Source organism: Sebastes fasciatus, chromosome 22, assembly GCF_043250625.1.
Source record: "Sebastes fasciatus isolate fSebFas1 chromosome 22, fSebFas1.pri, whole genome shotgun sequence".
NCBI classification, from domain to species: Eukaryota; Metazoa; Chordata; class Actinopteri; order Perciformes; family Sebastidae; genus Sebastes; species Sebastes fasciatus.
In genome coordinates, this window is record NC_133816.1 from 20,223,519 (window position 1) to 20,246,202 (window position 22,684).

General features: G+C 41.0%; 1 protein-coding gene across 1 annotated transcript; it reads left to right on the top strand.

The window, feature by feature from the left end:
* The first annotated feature begins 11 nt into the window (after window positions 1–11).
* Window positions 12–22,570, top strand: LOC141761411 (serine/threonine-protein phosphatase PP1-beta catalytic subunit). The gene is made up of 8 exons (XM_074624826.1): window positions 12–170; window positions 16,408–16,539; window positions 16,631–16,861; window positions 17,628–17,732; window positions 18,090–18,161; window positions 19,992–20,143; window positions 21,040–21,174; window positions 21,998–22,570. Exons 1-8 carry the CDS (start codon window positions 119–121, stop codon window positions 22,100–22,102), a joined length of 984 nt encoding a protein of 327 aa, XP_074480927.1. The 5' UTR covers window positions 12–118; the 3' UTR covers window positions 22,103–22,570.
* Window positions 22,571–22,684: the final 114 nt, after the last annotated feature.

Consider the following 22,684-nt stretch of genomic DNA (forward strand, 5'->3'; position numbering starts at 1 on the left):
CGGGCGCCAGTGAGTGGGAGGAGGTTGGTGGTGCGTTTGAGTGCAGTGAGGCGGTGCCTGCTCTCCTGGCTGCTCTGCTCCAGACTGCGGCGGGCACATAGAGCTGTTTGCTACAGAAATGGCGGAGGGGGAGTTGGACGTGGACTCGCTGATTTCCAGGCTTTTGGAGGGTGAGTTTCTCAACCCATACTACATTTATATTATCCCTTTGTTTGGCTGCTTTATTCCCTAAAGGGGTTATTTACTTATTTATTATGACAAGACAAGAAAAAGGGCCCACTTTACTGTAGTATCCCTGTGCAGGAGGAGTAAACAGGACTAGTCTGGTATGTTAGGTATGAAGTCATACCTAATGCATGTGAGACTTTTCATACATTGAGTGTTAAAGTGTATAAAAAAGTTATAGTTGGAGGACTGTATGGGAGAGAGCAACCTTTAAACTAACTATAGCAAATTATTATAGCCTTTATTCATGTTGTAATATGTTTATTGCACCATTATTGTTGTCATCACTTTGGCATGCATCATATAAAACACTACCTAAGAAGCTTTTACTTACTAATCATAAAAACGACTCTCCATATATTTCCTAAAGCTTTTTTACAACAATTTACAGTGGTGGTGGGCGGTAGCTTTTGGGGTGTATCAGTAACAAAAGTTGACATTTCTATTAAAATAAAGTGCAGCTTGGTGAATAAATTAAGCCGAACTTTCCAGCACAATTGTCTGGTCTCTGAGGACACCAACAATTTTTGTTCTAGTGTGTATATATATAATTTGTACACAATTATAAGAAAAAATGTCAATTTTTCAAATGGGATTTGGTTTAAGGATTTCTCAGCAATTTACTGAATTGATTAATGTAGTAATATGTTTATTACACCATTATTGGTGAAATCACTTTGGCATGCAGCATATAAAACACTACCTAAGAAGCTTTTACTTACTAATCATAAAAACGACACTCCATATATTTCCTCAAGCATTTTACAACAAAATACAGTGGTGGTGGGCGGTAGCTTGTGGGGCATATCAGTAACAAAAATTGACATTTCTTTTAAAATAAAGAGCAGCTTGGTGAATCAAATATGCCGAACTTTCCAGCACAACTGTTTGGTCTCTGAGGACACCTATATATTTGGTTCTAGTATCAATATATATCATTTGAGCACAATTATAAGAAAAATGTGAATTTTTCAAATGGGATTTGGTGTAAGGATTTCTGAAAAGAGAAGGCAGGTCAGGGTTATATTGTGTTTATATGGGAATATTGCTGAATGGTAATGTTTACACAAGCCTTGATGATATTCCACTTTAAATAGACCTGCACAGATTGTACCCTGTAAACATACTTACAAGTTTGTTATCTATGTATTTTGTAATTACATAGCCAGTGTTTGGGAAAGATTCATCCATGAATTAAACTCTTTAAAAGTTGCCATTATTTCTGTTCTGCATAGATTTGAGCTGTTTTCCTTCAGAGGTTTTTAAAGGAACTTTATTATCATGAAGAAAAAACACATTTTATCATCATAAATCAGTGATAATATAAGAAGCTTTCTCCATTAGCTGTGGATGGATCTAATACGCATGTTTGGATATGATTTTGGTTATTCGAGACTGCACAAAAGTTCAGTTTCAGTACTTTGGAAGAAAGCGTTGTTGCTCCATTGTTTCGTGTTGGGTATCAGTGGGTTCTTAGCAGTGCTAAATAAGGAATCCTGACATAAGTGAGCCTTTGGTTCTCTAGAGAACGCAGACAGTGTTCCCCTGTGTCTTCAGTAAAGCAGTGAACAAACATCCATGATGGATCGTCAGATTCAGTGTGCTGAAAATCACACAGAAAACGTACACAGTTTGGTGTGCTTAATGAATGAGCGGATCAACGTGTCAGTACAACCTAATCATCTGGATTGATTGGGGACGGGTTACATTATAGTGCTTGTTGTGTGTCAGCTGTATAGTAACAGCAGTGTGAGTCTGTATTGTCAGCTGGGCAAGGCTACATATTATTTAGCTGCTTTTTTTATGCAGCGACGAGGAAACCTCAGTGGAGGAAATTGGAGGGATCTGGCCCTAAAGGCTTCCAGATGTGAGCTGTGGATATATCCAACCATCCATCTCCTTTCAGACACTTTCTCTTTCTGTCTACAGCTAGTTTGTATCCGGTTGGCTCATTTGAGGTGTGAAAATACCAGCTAAGAGGCTCAACACTCATGTTTAATAAGCACGTTTTCCTGCAAAGGTTCTTAAATGCCAAATGTCGTCTCAACACAAGTCGTACAAGAACTTTGCCAAGTAAAATGTTCTGAAACTGGCAAAAGTAGTTGACAGAACTAGGGATGCACCGATCCGACTTGATACCGATGTCGATACTTGGGCTTTGGTTATCGGCTGATACCGAGTACCGATCCGATACCAGTGTTTAATTAATAAGCCGTATGTCTCACTGTGTGGAAGTCACTGTTCTTTTATGTGTATTGTTTTTTTTTACTTTGTAAAAAAAATTACAAATAAATAAATTATAAACTTATTTTATTTATACAAATTTAATTTGTATGTATTATTAAAATGATAAATCGTACACCAGCAACTTGGTAAAAAAATCTTCAAAATTATTTTTTAAAAATGTATTATTAATATAATAAATCGTACACCAGCAACTTGGTAAAAAAAATCTTAATGAACAGAATTTTATTTATTATTAAAATAATAAATCGTACACTAGCAACTTAGTAATAATACATCTTAAAAATTAACAGAATTGTATTTATTATTAATATAATAAATTGTACACCAGCAACTTGGTAAAAAAAATCTTCAAAACTAACATTATTCTTATTAAAATAATAAATCGCACACCAGCAACTTGATACAAAAATCTTCAGAATTTGATTTATTATTAAAATAATTAATCGTACACCAGCAAGATGGTAAAAAAATCTTAAAAATTAAGAGAATTTTATCTATTATTAAAATAATAATTTTTTTTTTCTCAGAATATTACCCCCCTCCCCCGGCTCCATAATTATTCATTTTTACCTACAATGGCCCTAATACGCCAACGTATATTTGGATCATATACAGGCAGAAATACACACTCAAACTGTCCTCGTGTATCAGTTTAGCTTCATAGAGGCTGTATTTTATTTTAAGACTTGACCTTTCAACAACACAATGACCTCTCACCAACTTTTCCTTACTATTGAAACCTTGATATCCATCATCTTAGTGAACTTAACCAGATCTACAGCCTGCTTTCATTTAGGACTTTACTAAATTACCTGTCAGTGGCTTTTCTCCTGGTATTCACATCAAGAAGCTCAGAAGGATTTCACTTTGCCACCCTAGGGAGTCATTTATTCCTCTCTATATGTATAGAAGGAGCTTTTACCTTGAGGTATGACAGGAGTTCCTTAGCCACTTTATTTGATCACTTGTTCAATGAGCTCTGGTGCCAGTCGGGAATCTACAGACGCACATATAGAGAGCTCTCTGATCTCCTATTAAATGTCAACAGGCACAGCTGTCCCTGGTAGAAATTAACTTACCCTTTTGGTGACACACTCACAGAGGCAAGTGGAAAGTTTCTGAAAGCTCAGAGTTCACGAGTTGTGACGTGTTTGTTGACGTTGTCAGAAATAGCGGAGGCCATGGAAATAAATTTTTCGATGCATAATAATTTAATATGTTTTAATTTTAGTCGTATATTGTTTTTCTTCGTAATTTTGTAATAGGTCCAAGGAAAATGTTGATATTACCAACAGCCTCATCTTTTTCCTCTGTTATGTGTCTTTGCATTTCCTGCATTATGTTACCAGCTTGCTTGCTTGCTTAATTGTCAGCCTCTGTGGCTTCTAGACGCCGACAGCAACGTTAATATTACCGTTACTTAGCAGCGGTGTTCTCACAACTTAACTACTTGAACGCCAGCCATATCGTGTACACGACTTCCCATGTTGTAAACATGAGCTCACGAGTTTCATTTGAAGGCACCAATATACACGTAGAGGCCACAATGGCCTTTGGATCGTACGTCAATGTCGCCGCCATATTGGGGAGGTCACATATACACATAAACACATTCAGGTGAACGGAGGAGCTGCCGTTTTTCTGGATAAAAAGCACGATAACGTCTACATTCAGAGTCATTTTAATATTCAAAGGTTGTGATCTCCATGGTGTCTTAATGTGGTATTTTGGAGGGATAATTGGTCATTTTTATCAATTCCCGAGTGGAAAAAAATGGTTAAATTTTGCACCAAATCTGTGTAAGAAATGACATCAACCGCAAATATGCTGCAACCAATTAATCTCCAGGTTCCCAGCTTTCAGATGATGTACACCACTTCTATGTGACATCTACTGTTGACCTGCTATCTCCCCCTAAAGACCCCCTGTACCCCCCTAAAAAAGACAAAAACAGGTCTATTGTGGGTCTCAGGGGGTTAAAGTAAGAATCTAAAGCGTAGCAGGTTAGCAGCTGTGGTTTGAGCTAAATGCTATCGTCAGAAAGTTGACAATACTAACTTGCTGCGTATTCACCATGTTCGTCATTTTGATTTTGCATGTTAACATTTGTGAATTAGCTCAAAGCTAATGCTGATGGGAATGTCATTAGTTTCAACGTTTGGACAAAGTAGTGTGTGGACATCCAAAGACACACATACAGTGTGCATGTGTCCTCCAGCCATATGGTGGAGGGGCTGACGGGCGTCGTATAGCCGACAGGCTAAACCTGATCAGCTGACAACATGGTTTACAATCACTGAAGCCTCGTCGGAGGCCTCAGCGTGCAGGTATTCTGGCCTCTCTGGTTTCATTCGTCACTCTGAACACAATGACTTTTGTATGTGACCAGTCTTGTGAGTCAGTTGAAAGGTAAGCAGCAACACGATGGTGATGCCTGTGTGTTGGAAATTTCATTTTTTTGTCCACCTCCACCTCCACTGTGGGTGGTGGATTCCAAACCCTACCAGTCACTCAGTAGAACACCATTGTTTTCTTTGGCTGGTGAGTGAAGCAAATCGAGCAGCCACTTGCAGATTTCCCCAGCGTTTGGCTGGTTGCTGGTGTTAATTTCCAACTCTGGTGAATGTTAATATTATACAGTCAGCGTGGCTACACTTGTCCAGTCCTGTCTCTGGATCACATCCGGCCTAAAAGCTTCATCCCAGTGGACTCTAACATAGTTTGGGCTCACTTCTAGCTGGGACAGTTACAGCATTAAAGCCGGAGCTGGAGCACATATGATTACTGTCACTATATCCTGACAGTAGTACATGAGACAGGTAATCTGAGATAAACATCATGTACCTCGGTGTCCTCCAGTGTGTTGATTATGAAAACATATGAACACATGAGGTGTCTAATCACCGGGGTGTGATGATCTGATGCTGCGGTGACAAACCGCCACGTTATTACACAGTGTTGCACGGCACTGTTTGAAATCAATCTGTTGTCTTAGTACAACTCTCAGTAGCATGTTTCAGATTTCACAGCAGAGTCACTACACAGTCGGTTACGGCACGTTTGAGCTGACGTTGCACTTTTCACGGTATTCATAGAAATCCTTCTACACAGTGGACAGCGGCAGCATGCCTCAGCAGGACGGGCCCCGTTTCCCTCCCTTCTCCTTTTTGTTTGTTGAGTTCCCCAATAGCAGGGCCCTCCTTCTCCTCCTCATTAGTGTTTACTAGTGTTTCTATGTGCTTTCCCAACATGCCCACGCTAAGCCCACACTGGCCCCGGCTTTAGCGACAACAGGCCCTCTGTCTGGCACAGGTGGCCTGTAGGCTTTATGTGGCACAATCAACACCACGGCCCCATACATCAGCCAGCGAGAGCAGGGGGGGGGATGGAAAGCAGCATTTTAGAGCCATTTTAGTTTATGAGCAAAGACGCCAGCCAAGTTGTAGCCCAGAATGGGAACATGAAATCTGTCTAAAGGGCATTTCTCTGTCCAGGCTGTGTTTATTTCCTGAAATGGAATCATCACTGACTGTTGAACTGCACAGTTTTTTGGACAATCTGCATCCACTTTCCACCCTCTCTATGTAATAAATCATCAATCAATACATGATAAATGCATAGGTATAAGAAATTAGCACCCACTACCCACCAAATGCGGGTAAATTGTTGGCAGTGGCGGGTAAAATCATCAGGACATCCGCCACTTTGTCAGACAGGGAAAACGCTAGAGATGGGAATAGAGAACTGGTTCTTAGTTATCTGATTCCTTGGCATCTCATGCCTCCGTGATGATTCTTCTGTACTGATGCTTTCCGACAGTCAGTTTATGAGCAAAGACGCCAGCCAAGTTGTAGCCCAGTATGGGAACATGAAATCTGTCTAAAGGGCATCTCTCTGTCCAGGTTGTGTTTATTTCCTGAAATGGAATCATCCCTGACTGTTGAACTGCACAGTGTTTTAGACAATCTGCCTCCACTTTCCACCCTCTTTATGTAATATATCATCAATCAATACATATACTTTATATTAGGGTTGTAACCAAGTGAAATCGTCAGGCCATGCACTACTTTGTCAGACAGGGAAAACACTAGTGATGGGATTAGAGAACCGGTTCCTGTTAAGAACCGGTTCTTAGTTGTCCGATTCCTTGGCATCTCATGCCTCCGTGACTATCTATACCTCTGTATTGATGCTTTCCGACAGTTACGCTGCACAATGACGCATAAGCATGCTGTATCATTCAGTTTGTTTGGGACCGGAGAGAAAAAAAGGATCAAAAGCATGGCGTTACTAAACCAGAAGGGCGCACCCTTTTTTTCCCTGATAATGCGACACTGTGAACACCAACTCTGTGTTGAAATCAACCGGAAGAAGAGAGTTAGTAATGTTACCTGTTAGCAGTCGGTGGGCAGCAGAGTCCTGCTTGGTTAAATAACAGAGCTACTAACGTTAACAGAGGTGCCACTGAGTTATTATTATGAGGCGTTCAAGCTCTGCTCAGTAAAAATGACCATTGGGTGATAGTAAATTACGACATTATTGTGATGTGTTCAAATGTGATCTTGTAAAATTAAGTTTTTGGCGAGAAACTTGAATAAATCCATTATTTAATAGATATTAGAGAGGGAGTTATGACCTGTTTAACTTCCTAACAAGTTACCAAGATGTTTTTTTAATCAAAGCAAATATTTTAATAATCATAATCATTTGAATTGTGTGTTTTTATGCAAATAACCACTATAGATGACAATAACACAGTACAGTATAGTGTATGCTAAAGTACCCACCACCAATATATCGAACATTGAATGACATCAGATGGCAGACAAAAACAATACTTGTCTGCCACAGCGGCAGACAGTGAAAAAAGTTGATTTCAGACCCTGCTCAGCTAACATTGGCCATCATAAACTACGGGTCGTACCAGACCCAGTAAGGCTGTCGCAGTAAATTAATTTTATTGATGAAATTCAGCTTTTCATTTTTAAGACTTATATTGTGTTATGTCCTGCTTTAATAGAAAGTGCACAGTCATGTATCCCAGAGTTTTTGCCATCTTGAACTCTCTGATTGGTCAGGATTTCTCAACTTTTTTCTGGGCTGTGATGCCACTTTTAGGAGCTTTTCAGCGCTGCTGCAAAGTAAGACGTCATCGGCTGAACTGAAAGAGTTATTCTGCTCTATCATAACTCATTGTACGTTGGTGACACCCTCCTTGTTTTGGTCGGACGTGGAGGACTGCTGCTGCGTTGCGTGGTGCTCCGGCTGCTGGCGTGGCATTCTGTTATGGAAACAACAATGGTGGAGCCTGTGTGGCGGGGAGCGTTCACCCCCTGGCACCAAACGTGGCACCGAGGAGCTCACCCGGGCTTTTCAGCTGCCCAGCTAGGCTTCCCAATAAGCCCTCCCTCCTCTTCTCCTTCTATTCACCACTCCAGCTTCACTTTCTCCCTGTTTTCTTCTCCTCTCCGTCTCTCCCACTCTCCTGTTTTATTTCTCCCCCAGTCTCTCCTCTCAATTTCATCCTTTCTTTTCGCACCACAAAGACGGCCATTCACCCGTGGCACTTAAAGGGCGAACAAAACAGTCCTCTGAAAATGCGAAGCCCGCACAGGAAAATGCCATCGCAGTCGGGATTTCTGCCTTGAGATTTCGCTCCCCACTCTCCTCTGCCAGAGTGGCTTTTTGTGTTTGTCGTTCACTGAGGGGTCAGTGTTTTCCATCGGGGTTGTGTGGGAGAGGGTTTAGATGGAGGAGTGGAGTGGAGGCGAGCCGGCTGCTGGCTTCGTGCCCAGTTGGAAAGAATGGAGGTGGAGAGCTAAAAAAGGTCTGACGGGGCATCTCTATTGGTGCAGCAGTGACTGAAACACACCTGATTTAAATGCAGGCCTCTACTTGACCCATTCGAAGCTTGGAGGAAAGGACTTGCCACTTCAAATAAAAATATTAAAGCTGCACTAATCAATTCTGCTCACTGTAAACAGTGGACAGACAAAGTTAAGCCCTTTTACCACTGGACAAAAAACCCCACTAACATCTGGCTTTTGTCTTTTGTGGGAAAGGTTACAATCAGCATTCATTTTCGGGACAAATGACTCGTGGGTATTTATTGGCTCCAGCTAATTTTGCTCCCTTTTCTGTTGCTAATACTGTGTGACGCGCATTGAAGTGAATATATAATGAATAAAATCAACATGGATTTGGACAAATATTATAATTTATTAACTAGGGATGTCAAAGTTTACGCGATAAAAACGCATTACTTGTGATTTTTTAGGCTGTAGCAGGCTCAGTTTTAAAGCTAGAGTAAAGATACTGGTATCATATGAAACCCTAATGAATCCATTGGTAAATAACGCTTCAAACTTACACTAAATTCTGGCGAGGAAAACTGGCATTGCCATTTGTAAAGTGGTCGCTTGACCTTTGACCTCCAGATATGTGAATGAAAATGGGTTCTATGGGTACCCACGAGTCTCCCCTTTACAGACATGCCCACTTTATGACAATCACATGCAGTTTGGGGCAAGTCATAGTCAAGTCAGCACACTGACACACTGACAGCTGTTGTTGCCTGTTGGGCTGCAGTTTGCCATGTTATGATTTGAGCATATTGTTTTATGCTAAATGCAGAACCTGTGAGGGTTTCTGGACAATATCTGTCATTGTTTTGTGTTTATTGATTTCCAATAATAAATATATACATACATTTGCATAAAGCAGCATATTTGCCCACTCCCATGTTGATAAGAGTATTAAATACTTGACAAATCTCCCTTTAAGTTTCATTTTGAACAGATAGAAACTGTGTGATTAATTAGCGTGGACCTTTACTGGCTGACAGAGTCCTGGTCTGAGCTCGGCTACAACAACAGAGCTCCCTCTTCGTCCTGACTGACTCGCTCACTTCCTCCTTCCTCCATACAGTAGAGCCCATATATGGTAATGCCTTCAAGAAGCAATCGGTCTGTAATTCACTTATCTCTCTCTCTCTCTCTCTCTCTCTCTCTCTCTCTCTCTCTCTCTCTCTCTTTGGCTTTAACACACACTGTTCACGTGAACTCTGCTCTTTTTAAATGAATGGACCAACAGTTGACCTCCTTGACATTTAGCAAGTAGTTTGCTCTCAGTGAAGCAGAAGGAATTAAAGTTTGTCGAAATAACTGTGATGTGGTTAAACATGCAGCACAATGGTGGGTTGGGCAGTAACCAAGAGATCCTCCCAAATATTTAGTGAATTAACTTGGCAACAGGCAGCCGGACTTTAACTCGTTTATACCGAGAAAGATCAACCACTGTGACACAGGTTAGTACGCGGTGTTGGGCGGAAGACTGTAATAATAATTGTCCAGTGTGACAAATAGGGATTCACAATCTAATTTTGGGATCATTCTTTTATGTGTACGGCAACATCAGGCTTGATTTAAACATGGCTTTGTTTGTATTTTGTTAAACAAAATATAACTAATATTTTTTTGGGGGGTAAATTGGTAAAAAATCTTCAAAATTAACAGAATTTGTATTTATTATTAAAACAATAAATTGTACATCAGCAACTTGGTAAAAAATCTTCAGAATTAACAAAAATTTTATTTTATTTTTAAAATAATAAATCGCACACCAGCAACTTCGTAAAAAAATCTTCAAAACTACCACAATTTTTATTTATTATTAAAATAAATCGTACACCAGCAACTTGGTAAAAAAAATCTTCAAAACTAACAGAATTTTTATTTATTAATAACACAATAAATCGTACATTAGCAACTTGGTAAAAAAAATCTTCAAAACTAACAGAATTTTTATTTATTAATAACACAATAAATCGTACATTAGCAACTTGGTAAAAAAATCTTCAAAACTAACATAATTGTTATTTATTATTAAAATAATTAATCGGAAAAATTAAAAATAATAAAAAAATATATCTTGACTTTAAACAAGGTTTAAAAAGTCAAACTAAATGCAGCCTTAGTGTTGATCTTTGTGGTTTTCTTGTGCATGCTTTCCCAGTGAGGTAACATGTTAATCGTAGTCCTATAGACCAACATCCACTCACAACCACATTCATTTCTTTTAAACATATCTTTAAACTTGTTTAAGACTTCGATGCATCTTGCAGATGCCCTAACCAGTGTGTGTATCCCAGTACAGCCAGAGCTGTTTAGGTCTGAGGGGTCTGTGATCTGTCTGGAATGCAATAACATCTATGGGAGGCAGACGTCAGCACGGTTCATAAAGCGAGGCGGAGGGGGACGACCAAGAATACAACTTGACGATAAATAGATGAAGAGGAAGGGGGGTGAAGAGGTGAAGGAGGTCTGGACGAGAGGAAATAGAGAGAAGAGTTGCTTGCAGTGCTGTGATCGAGCTAGAGAAAGCACGCAGCGTTCAGTCTGAAGAGGTCAGAGGTCAACCAGACCCAAACCTAAACGCTGTTGCACCTGACCAAATTAGGAGAGATGAATCGGAACATTTCTGAAAGAGAAGAGTTTTTCACTAATCTGTCTTAAGAAGCAGCTGGGAAATACTAGTGGAACATTAGTCTCCCAGCAGTCCATGAAGGGAAGCTCAGCAGCTGTTTCAGCCAAGAACCTGATTCATTCTCACTGCTGCTGAGAAAGCAGCGACACTGACTGCTAAACGCTGTGCATCTGTTTGGCTTGTCTGTCAGTGTGTGAGTCTTTAGGCTCGTGTTTACATGTTGGTATGCACGGCTGCATCTGAACCATTGTTCTCAGGGGAGTACAGCACAGCGTGTTGTACTTCTCAGTCAGTCAATAATCTATTTATCGAATATAGAAAACTTGCATACTTTACTTTTAAAACAATTTCACCTTTGGATTGTAAAACTATATATTCAGAAAATCTATTATATTATTGCATATTAGCATTTTTACCAAAAGAAACATTTGTCATTGTGCCAGAAAACTTTTTATTTTGCACCAAACTGCGTGCCACACTGCGTGCCATACAAACAGTTATAGAAGCAGTTTTCACTTTTCACTGTTCACTTTTAAAACAGCAGTCTTCACTGTGCTGTTGCCCTGGATGTATCATGGCAACTACTGTATTTAGAGCAGTGAAGAAGGATTGATTGCAGGTAGTTTGTCACGTGACGATAGGAAACAACAACAACAGTGCGGTGCTGGTGGAGAATAAAGAGAACGGGAATATTTCACAGTGGAAAATCCAACAAGTAAAACTGACCTGAGCCAGGTCATACAACAAAGTTTGTAATCATATCACATCTATACATGGTCAGTAAACAGCTGCTAAATAATAATAATAACTACATATATATATTTTTAATCACGCTGGTATTGGATCGGTATAAGTTCAGGTATCGGAGACACTTTCGCTTTCAGTTTGTAGTGTCCGTTGTCCGACTATGAGTCGATAACACAGCTCTGATGTGCAAAAATGAACCAAACAGGTTTAATTTCTATTAAAAAAGAAGAAGCAAAACAACGGTGGGCGAGTAGTGTAACCGGTGTGTGCCTGAACATCGTGTAACACCGACTAGCGCGGCCAGCCTAGTGTGTGGTGAAGGACAAAATGATCAGTATGCGTCCTGTTAGCGTACCGTGGCAATTTCACTCTTAGAAGACATTCTTAATAGTAATATTAAACGTCCAATTATAATAATTACCAGCCGCGACGGCATGTGGCTGCTACTGGTTCCACCGTGGGAGTCTGTGTATGTGTGTCATCATGGCAAAATGTCCTGGAGACACCTATCATAGCGGGAACTACCACAGAGGACGTTCGGAGTACTTTGCCAGGTGTTCTATATTTCTGTCAGTCTGGGGACAGATTTTGTCACCGTGATAGCGTCACAACCAGAACTCTAAACTAACCTTTTTCTCCACCGTCCTCCTGGAATCGTCCCGAAATACAATAGTTAATCTTTAACGTAAATTGAAAAGTGATTTGTTCATTTTTCCCAAATCCATCCCAATGGGACGTCCTTAAGCTCGAGCCCTGGTCACAACCGTGCGAGATGCAGTCACGAAACTTTACAGGTGTGTAGATGAGATCAAACCGGTTGGATCCTCTAGTGTCTTCTGTGCAGGTGGCCTCTTGTAGTGTTTCCTCCACTGCTGTCAGAGGCGCTTCATGTTAGTATGCAAGGCGTGGGTTGGTGGAGATGACACTTTATCTGTAAATCACCCCCCCCAGATACGGATACAGCAGCAGCTCCGCTCACCAACACCTTCCACAGGCTGGAAATTGGTCTTGCTGGGTTGCCATGGTGACCACATGTGGGTACCACCTCCCTCTCCATCTCTTTGTCGGCATCTCTCGCTCCCTCTCTCTTTCTCTTCACTGGGGGAAGCTGCAGTGCAGTGGTGGTGGTGACAAGAGTAGAGGATGCTGGGATACCTCGCCATGAGCCCCGTAGTGATACGATCCAAAGTCAAGGTCACTTCATCACTCAGTGTGTGTGTGTGTGAGTGTGTGTTTTCCCGGCTCCGTCTTAACTTTACCATATGACGAAAGGGGATCCTCCCAGGCAAGTGAGACTAGTGGTGCTGGTTGCTGAGTGTGTGTGTGTGTGTGTGTGTGTCTGAGTGTGTCTGAGTGTGTGTGTGTGTGTGTGTGTGTGTGTGTCTGTGTGTGTCTGTGTGTGTGTTGGTGTGTGTGTGTCCTATATTAGGCCTCCCTGCCTGTCAGCTGAGCCAGCACAGACCTGCCAACGCATCATCACAGAGCTGGAAGGGAGGGGTGTGAAATCACGCTCTCAAGAGTCGACACACACTCTTCAGTGGACACACACACACACACACACACACACACACACACACACACACACACACACACACAGACACTCCCAGCCTGTGTGTTGTGCTCTCTGTGGGACATGTTGTCTATTGAGACCAGTACAGCAAGGTGTTTATATTTTAAGGGCGGGATGAGTTTGCAGCACGATTTTGGCTCAGGATGAATGTTTTTGTTTACTTCAACTTGTGAAATGCTACCTTTGCACAATCTAAATATAGCCCCGATGTGACTGGGGTGTACCACGGTGCAGGCGGACAGGGCCAGGCCCCTAAACGCTGGTTAGAGATAACGTGTACCAGGACGGTGGTTATCAACTGTCTCTGTTAGGCCAGGCTTTCTTCCTCAGGCTCATATAAGGGGGTATTTGGCGTGTTATTTGACTCTACTACTACCGCACAAAATGGACCGATCTCCTCCTGCCTACGAAGAAAACGATATTACATCAAAATTAGGGTCGTCAATAGATTCAGATATTTAATTGCGATTAATCGCATGATTGTCCATCGTTAATCGTGAATCATGAAAACGTGATATCGGATAGGGATGCACTCATACCAGATCAGGTATCGCTGACAAAGGGGTCGATCTATTAAATTCAGTTCTATGTTTATATACTATATACATTTAATAACGGAATTTTTATTTATTTAATTTAAGTTTGTTGCTGCATTAAAAAGGTTTACACCTGAATTGTTATTCCTGTTAAATTTAAAAGTTGTGGATGTACGATTTATTATTTTAATAATAATAAAAAATATATTTTATTTTATTTTTTTACCAAGTTGCTGATGTACGATTTATTATTTTAATAATAAATAACAATTCAGTAAATTTATATCTGTGTATTTATTTGTTTACATTTTGTTTTACAAAGTTAGTACTACTAGTGTCTTACACATAACAGAATGATCCCAGTCACTTCCACACAGTGAGGCATACAGCTTATTAATTAAACTCTGGTATCGGATCGGTACTCGGTATAAAACGATACCCAAAGCCCAGGTATCGCTATCGGGACTGAAAATGTTGGATCTGTGCATCCCTTATATCGGGTCAGTGCATAGACACAGACAGACAGACAGACGGACAGACAGACAGACGGACTGAGCGAGTGTCTTATCTAAGGTCTCCAGACAGAAATAGCTGGCTCATGTTGCACATGTACACACACTCTGTTTTCCGTAAAAACTGCATGTAAAATACCTGCAGAGCTGCAAGGTGCAGACGGGAGGAGTCACACACACCACATTTCACACATTGTCTCTCTCTCTCTCTGTATCTCGCATAATTAACTCATTCTCCTTTTAAAACAACCTCTTGTGGCTGTGGAGCTGCAGGATTCCTCTCAGTCTATTTGATTTACCTATTAAGTGGCGTTTGATGGCTGCTAGGATTCCCATCATGTCGCTTTGGTGTCATCTGACAGCAGCGGCCTTTAGTCAGTCTGTGGTTCACCAGGCAGCAGGAAAACGCTGCTATTCATCTACGCACACAGTGAATATACAGTATATATATACAGTATATATACTGTAGGGTAGTGGCAGAACATGGAAATAATGCAGGGAAAGTTAAAAAGGCAGCTATACGGGGTCGTCGGTGCAGCTTTAAGTACAGTAGTCACTTTAATGTGAGTTTTAACAGATTTCCAGAGGCCAGTAAAGGAGTATTGTTCATAAATACTGCTAAGTATTCTTTATATTCAAGATACAATATATATATATTCATGATCGATTCCTTTGCCTATTATTTTCTGGATTAATTTTTTATTCTATAAAATGTCAGAAAATAAGAAAAAAATGCTGCTATAATTTAATTAAGCCCAAGATGACATCATAAAAATGTCGTCTTTTGCCCAACCAACAGTCCAAAAACCCCAAAATTCAGTTTACTCTCAGATAAGACAGATAAAAGCAGCAAATCCTCACATTTAATAAGCTGAAACCAGAGAATATATTTAACTTTTTTGCGTGAAAACAGACTTAAACGATGAATTGATTGTCGAAATAGTTGCCTATTTATTTTCTGCTATTTCAGCTCTAATACAATTCATCAATTAATCCATCTTTACTTGTTCTTTAATTTGATATTTCCTGATTTAAAAACTTTTATTTTTGCCAATTTCATACTGTAGTTTTTTTAAAGCAAACTTCTTGTACTGCCGTTTTGTATTTAGACAAAATTAAACATTGTTGTGTTGATGTTTTGTGTTTAAAAAAAGTTGTTTCCATTTAAGTAAAGTATTGAAAATATAACTGTAGTATTGGAACGGAAACTTGGGTTGTTAATGGGTTAAAATACTACAGTTAGTAAAAAATGATATTTTGAATAGATGGATGAAATGTTGTATTTATTGTGTGTGTTTCTCTCATAGAGCTACATAACTAATAGATGAATTCAGTAAAGAATCAAGTTTTATTAAGAATCCTCAGTTGCACTGCTGACTATACCAGTCGTATATATTTAATTTAATAGTATGATCCCATCCATGCTCTTTGTCACAGTGACTCCTGCCTTCTCTATGCCTCAGTTACGCAACAGGAAGTCGTCTCCAAAACACTCCCGACAACATCAACAATGCCCCACAGAGGCTATTTCCATCCTCGGCCTGTTGACTAAACTCTGCCACCCATATTTAGTCTGAAGTCACCCTGTGACTGGGAGATGATGTGTGCAGTTAGTAAGGGTGCACCCATACGACTTTTTCAGTCCCGATACCGATACCTGAGCTTTGGGTAGCGGCCGATACAGAGTTCATATGTACTGTGATTATCATAAAGTGGGCATGTCTGTAAAGGGGAGACTCGTGGGGACCCAGAGAACCTTTTGTTAGCGACATTTTAAAGTTAAATGCATCAATCTGGTGCACTTTGAGAGCAAAATTAGCAGCAATAAGACAATTTTATGCTCTTAATTTAATCATAAACACATTGGTTGTCATCTCAATCACCGGCTGGTGGCTGTTAGTTTAGTAAGCGTTTGATTTCATATGCTGCAGAGTTTTCTATGAGCAGAACGCGTATTTTAAATATCAATATTGCAGGCGATCATGTTCATTTAATTGTGGGAAGCCAAAATTGTGATCACGATTTAATATTTGATTAATTGTGCATCCCTAACTCATGTGTAATCAATATTTTCTTACACTCCTAGTGCGAGGATGTCGTCCAGGGAAGATCGTCCAGATGACGGAGGCCGAGGTGCGCGGCCTCTGCATCAAGTCCCGGGAGATCTTCCTCAGTCAGCCAATCCTCCTGGAGCTGGAGGCTCCGCTCAAAATCTGTGGTCAGTAAACCTCTTGTTCAGCGTCTTAAACTGTACGATTCATTATCTCCTCCATCCACTGATCGCCGCCTCCTCCTCTCCGTTCTCCCAGGTGACATCCACGGACAGTACACAGACCTGCTGAGGCTCTTTGAGTACGGCGGCTTCCCTCCAGAGGCCAACTACCTGTTCCTGGGCGACTACGTGGACAGAGGGAAGCAGTCTCTGGAGACCATCTGCCTGCTGCTGGCCTACAAGATCAAATACCCCGAGAACTTCTTCCTGCTCCGGGGCAACCACGAGTGTGCCTCCATCAACCGCATCTACGGCTTCTACGACGAGTGTGAGTGCTCTCGTATAGCGATGCCGAAGTGGAGCGTGTTTCATTTTCACTTCCCCCCCTCAAGCCCCATTGTGGTGGATCTAGTTCAGGGGTCAGCAACCTGCAGCTCTTTAGCCACATGCGGCTCTTCAGCTCCTCTCCAGTGGCTCGCGGTGGATTTTTAAAAATGGAACTATTTTTCGTTTACATTTTTATTTATCATTGTTGTAGGTCTATGGTACGACGGTACGACGGAGTATTAGAGCCACATTGAGGGAAAAAAATAAATCTGAGATTTCGAGAATAAAGTCATAATATTATAAAGTAGTAATTTTATATGTTATTTAATTTTTTTCTCATAGTTATGATTTTATTCTCGTAATATTACGACTTTTTTCTCGTAAAGTTATGACTTTATTCTCGTAATATTACAAAAAAATTCTCGTAAAGTTATGACTTTATTCTCGTAATATTACAACTTTTTTCTCAAAATCTCAGATGTTTTTTCCCTCAATGTGGCCCTAATACTCCGTAGTACATTTGCACTTTGGCCCTCCCTGCATTAGACTTATATACTATATACTTAGACTATAAACTGTGTTACCTTCATCACAATGCTCAAATGTTTTGCGGCTCCATACAAAAATGTTTATGTATTATTTTTTTTTCCTAAAATGTCTCTTTTGATAGTAAAGGTTGCTGACCCCTGACTTGGTTCCATTATGTATGACTTAGCACATAAACCTATCACCAGAGCAATAAAGTTGCCGTCTTGTTGATTTTACAGGTAAACGCAGATTCAACATCAAGCTGTGGAAGACGTTCACCGACTGCTTCAACTGCCTGCCCATCGCTGCCATCGTGGACGAGAAGATCTTCTGCTGTCACGGAGGTATTCACGTTGACAGGCAGCAACATTGGTGTTGTTCATGTTTTGCTATTTGCAGCTTTAATCTGGATGTGAAGTCGGTGTCCTTGATGTTCGTGTCGTGTCCTCAGGGCTCTCACTGTAGAGCTGTCTGTCTACACTTCATTCCTGTCATTGTTTACATGAGATGTATGAAAAGATAAAGTTCATGAACCTTTTTTATAAGCTCTCAGTATTTTCGGTTTACTAATCTGATGTTCAGTAAATGGGTCAGAGTGAGTTTATAGCTTCACTGATATGGGGTTTAATACCTGTACCCAGGCACAGGTGGAGGTTTATCAAGAGATTTACAGGGTTTTGTGTGATTGTGTCGCCCCACAGGTCTCTCTCCCGACCTGCAGTCTATGGAGCAGATCAGACGCATCATGAGACCCACAGACGTGCCCGACACAGGTACGTCAGCACACACACACACACACACACACACAGACAGACTGGATGCCAGACTGTATTTATACACTGTAGTGTTGCTACTAGTACTTTTTCCTCCACTGGTGTTACTACAATAAAAAATGTTTTCATTAATTTAGGTTGGTAACAATTGTTGTCGTTCTGATCAGCGTCGCCGCTAGACACTCACGCATCACACGCTGTACGTAGGGTACCAAGTGCTGGAGGCGGCACAAACAGCCGGGCTATAACACGTAAGGGATAATGTAGAGCTAGCGGGTCATTGTTGTGAAAGACAGCCCGACAATATATAATAATGACCCGCTAGCTGTACATTATCCCGCTTATTACACGGCTACTTACTTAAGGAATCAATAATTTGATTGCAAAAAGCAGGTCAACAGTAGATGTCACATAGAAGTGGTGTACATCATCTGAAAGCTGGGAACCTGGAGATTAATTTGAGATGCAGCTCAGCACTGTATGTCAAGTTCTTGTAGTCATAAATCAGAGATAAACATGAATTGTAAAAGTGTGTAAGGATTTAGAGCATTATGAAAGAAGTATATGATGGTCATCCCCATGCTCTATTATGTCTCATAAGTTGTTGCAGCAGTTTTTGGGGTTGATACCATTTGTTACACAGATTTGGAGCTAAATTTAACAATTTTTTACCACTGGAGAATTGATAGAAATGATCAATAATCCCTCCAAAATACCACATTAAGACACCAAGACCTTGAGGAACACCATAGAAAAAGCCATGCTGTGATTTGGGATCAAAAACTTTTGACATTTTTTTAAGATTTCTGCAAGAATTGCATTTTTCGGCGATTGGATGGCGAGCACTTCTGTTGTATAAACTGCTCAGGAACCCCCTTATTGTCAATCTAGCTAGGAAAGCCATCCATCCTCTGAATGCTCTAGGTCTCTAGTTTGTGGCTGTAAAGTTTCATGAGGCTGTGATTATCCTAGAGGTCACCACAGGTCATTTTATACAGTGAGGTTCAAAAAATGGTCTCACTACAATGAAATGGTTACTATGGGGACTAACATCATCACACATGAATACAATGGGCCTCATTGACAGAAAAGGAATTGTGGGGCGAGAGGAGTGGATCCGAAATGGTGACACAAAAACATCTGATTGGTCGACGCTTGGTCTGGCGTCAGTTTGTAGCTCCATGTCACCATTCAAACTGACAAAACAAATCTGGGCCCATATTCCTCCAGCTTCTCAGGGTCAGGAAGTCGGTCCTGACCGGCCTAAACTTCTCAGTGACGTCGGTTTCGTCCTATTTTTAAACCCCTAGGAGTAAAAGCTATTTATCAACTTTCTTAACTCAGGAAATGACTCCTATATCTGCTAATATTTAGGCAGAGACATAAAACATCTTTACCCCCACAAACTGTGCGAGGAGAGATGTTTATTTATGACAATGAGGTTAGATTCCATTCCTTGTAACCTCAGCTGATGATATGCTCTAAGTCCTAGTAAACCAGTGGAAGTGCCCCCTCTTCACTAAACCTGGTTGTTTTGTCCTTATAAGGCCGCCAGCATTCAGACCGTAGCGGCCGCCGTCTCTCAGACCCTCTTATGGTCTTTCAGGGAGACTCGGAGTATCTGGAGGTTAAGAAAGTGTGTATATACGTATGGTAGCCTCAGTGTTTTAATACCTGACACACTATAAAGGTGACTTCCAGCAGTGTGAGAAAGGCTGAGCACATGCTGTGACCCAGATTTAAGTGATCACATCTTGTTTTCCCGTGTGAATGTAGCAGCTCTCTCAAAGCATTAAGTGTGTAATTCCTATTATGTATTTTTCCTCCCAGGCCTCCTGTGTGATCTGCTGTGGTCCGACCCCGACAAGGACGTCCAGGGCTGGGGAGAAAACGACCGCGGCGTCTCTTTCACCTTTGGAGCTGATGTGGTCAGCAAGTTCCTCAACCGCCACGACCTGGACCTCATCTGCAGAGCCCACCAGGTACAACACACACATCCTCTCACCATTACCCCCTTTTAACCCCTTTAGGGTTAACCCGCGTTGATTGACTTCGCCATGCAGGTTGAGAGGTGGGTCGGACCAGGGTCGGACCAGGGTCGGACCAGGGTCGCCAACAAACTGGGAGGGACAAACATATTCGGTTGCAAATGAGGGCACACAGTCTGTGACGTAACTGTCACAGGTTGCCGTAGCTCATAAACAAACGTAGCGGCGGAAGCAGGAATGATTTCAGACAAACCGGAGGTGAACGACGGAAGATTTGAACAACATGGACGTGTGGCGAGACTTCGAGGTGCGGGAGCTGCTGGCCGTCCGCGGTGAGGAAGAAAAGAAGCGGTAGATGATGGGATGGTGAGGGACATCGTAGTGTAACGTTAAACAAACATAACAAGGCTGCTGAATGAGAGAGACATCCGCCGTTACGTCACACGGAAACACACCGTGCAAGCTGACCACCGCACGGTACCGCCAGCTGTGAGCGCATCTGTTTTTAAAGCGTCTTTGCACGTTTTCTATTTGTAACGTTACCATTTTTAACTTTTTATTTATCCAAATAAACCTGCAAAAAGATCCATCTGTCACCTGTTCCATCTCTTATAAAGTAATAAACTCAGTCCCAGTTCATCACATTAAATGAACCAGGGTCAGATAACCCTGGTCCAACCCTGGTCATTGGTGTGAAACGGGTTTATGTAACCATCTAAATACACAGAACTGTCTTCCCTAACCACAACTGGACTGATTTATCAGTCGTGGTTTAACACCGCCACATGTCTTATCTGTTTTAAAGTTTACATATTGGCTTTGAGAGCATCACTGCTGAAAGAAGTCCTGTTGTTCTCTGAGTAATGGTCCTGTGTGTCCGACGCCCCCAGGTGGTAGAAGACGGTTATGAGTTCTTTGCCAAGCGGCAGCTGGTGACTCTGTTCTCAGCTCCCAACTACTGCGGGGAGTTCGACAACGCCGGCGGCATGATGAGCGTGGACGAAACCCTGATGTGCTCCTTCCAGGTATGAAGTTACCACAAAGTACTGACGTGGTTGTGTTTAAAGTAATCATGCACTGAATCTCCAAATGCAGAAAGTAGCGTAGGTTTTATGTGTATAGGGAAATAAATTGGGTATATATGTTACCATGTGATGGCACAATTAATTATAAGATGATGTAGAGAAGAAGATTTTGAAATAGCCCAAATAAAAAATAAGATACAAGACTCCATATTAGTTGTAATTAAGGTGAGATATCCTTGTTAGTTTTTGTCAAAAGGATAATTTAATAAGCTTATTTTCAAAACACCTCTCCTCTTCTGAAATGTCTTTGCCTAAACGCCGTCTCCTGGTGACTCCTAACAGGTTAGGACACCTCTGGAGATCTCCTAAATATCAGCGAGTGGAAAGAGTACTACAATTGTGTACTCAAGTAAAAAATAACTGTTACTTTAAAGACATTTTACTCAAGTAAAAATAATGAAATGCAACTGTACTGGCGCTTATTTATTTCCCACTTAAAGCACTGAGTGTGGCACAATACAATACTTACTTTATTAAAAAGTACTGAAGTAAAATTTGCCATTTTTTAAATAAATAATACTCAAAAAAGTACACGAAAACACGATTGTGTTGCAGTAATGAGAGTAAATGTAATTCGTTACTAAACCCCAACTCATAGTTCCTAAAAGTGTGACCAAAGATGCATCACTCTGAGAAGTTTTGTCCAGTTAGGAGCGATTTCCTCGGAGACGTTTGGTGAAACAACGACAACCCTGAGCCTTTATTGTGACGATGTTATTCTATCATTTAAAATCTTTCTGTTATTTCCTGTGTGTGTTTCTAGATCCTGAAGCCATCTGAGAAGAAAGCCAAGTACCAGTACGGAGGGATGAACTCGGGTCGGCCCATCACTCCTCCCCGCACAGCCCAACCTCCAAAGAAACGATGAAGACGGACGGACGGACGGAGGGAGGAAGAGACGCAGAGAACGAGAGAGATGATGTCAGAGATTGTTGACTTTTCACAACACAAAATAAGTAAAGAGCAACACTGAGAGGGAAAGCAGATGAACACAACTATTTTAAAAAAGACACCCAAACTTGTCTTTCATTTTCTTTCTTATCTCCCTCTGAGCTGATGTCACTCTCATCTTCATCTTCAATGCTTTTTTGTTTTCTCTGCATCTGTGTAACATTTTTAAAAAACAAGTGTTAAAAAGAAATGCAAGGGTGTCATTCTGTAGCATATCGGAGTGTTTTTTCTTTTGTCTTTTTGTCCTTTGCCTTTTGTTTTGTTGACAACAGAATGACAACTAGTTTATTTTACAACCTTACTCCCAACCCCCCGCCTGTACAGGACACAACAGGTATTAATAATGACGACTGCTGGGTTTTCAATAAATAATACAGGAAATCAATCCGTCTCAATCGTCTGTGTGGTTCTTCAAATTAAAGCTACGGAAGCCCTGAGAGGCAAGTTAGTCCCTACGACGGTGGTTCACTTCTTACCGGGGTAGATCGCCATGGTAACT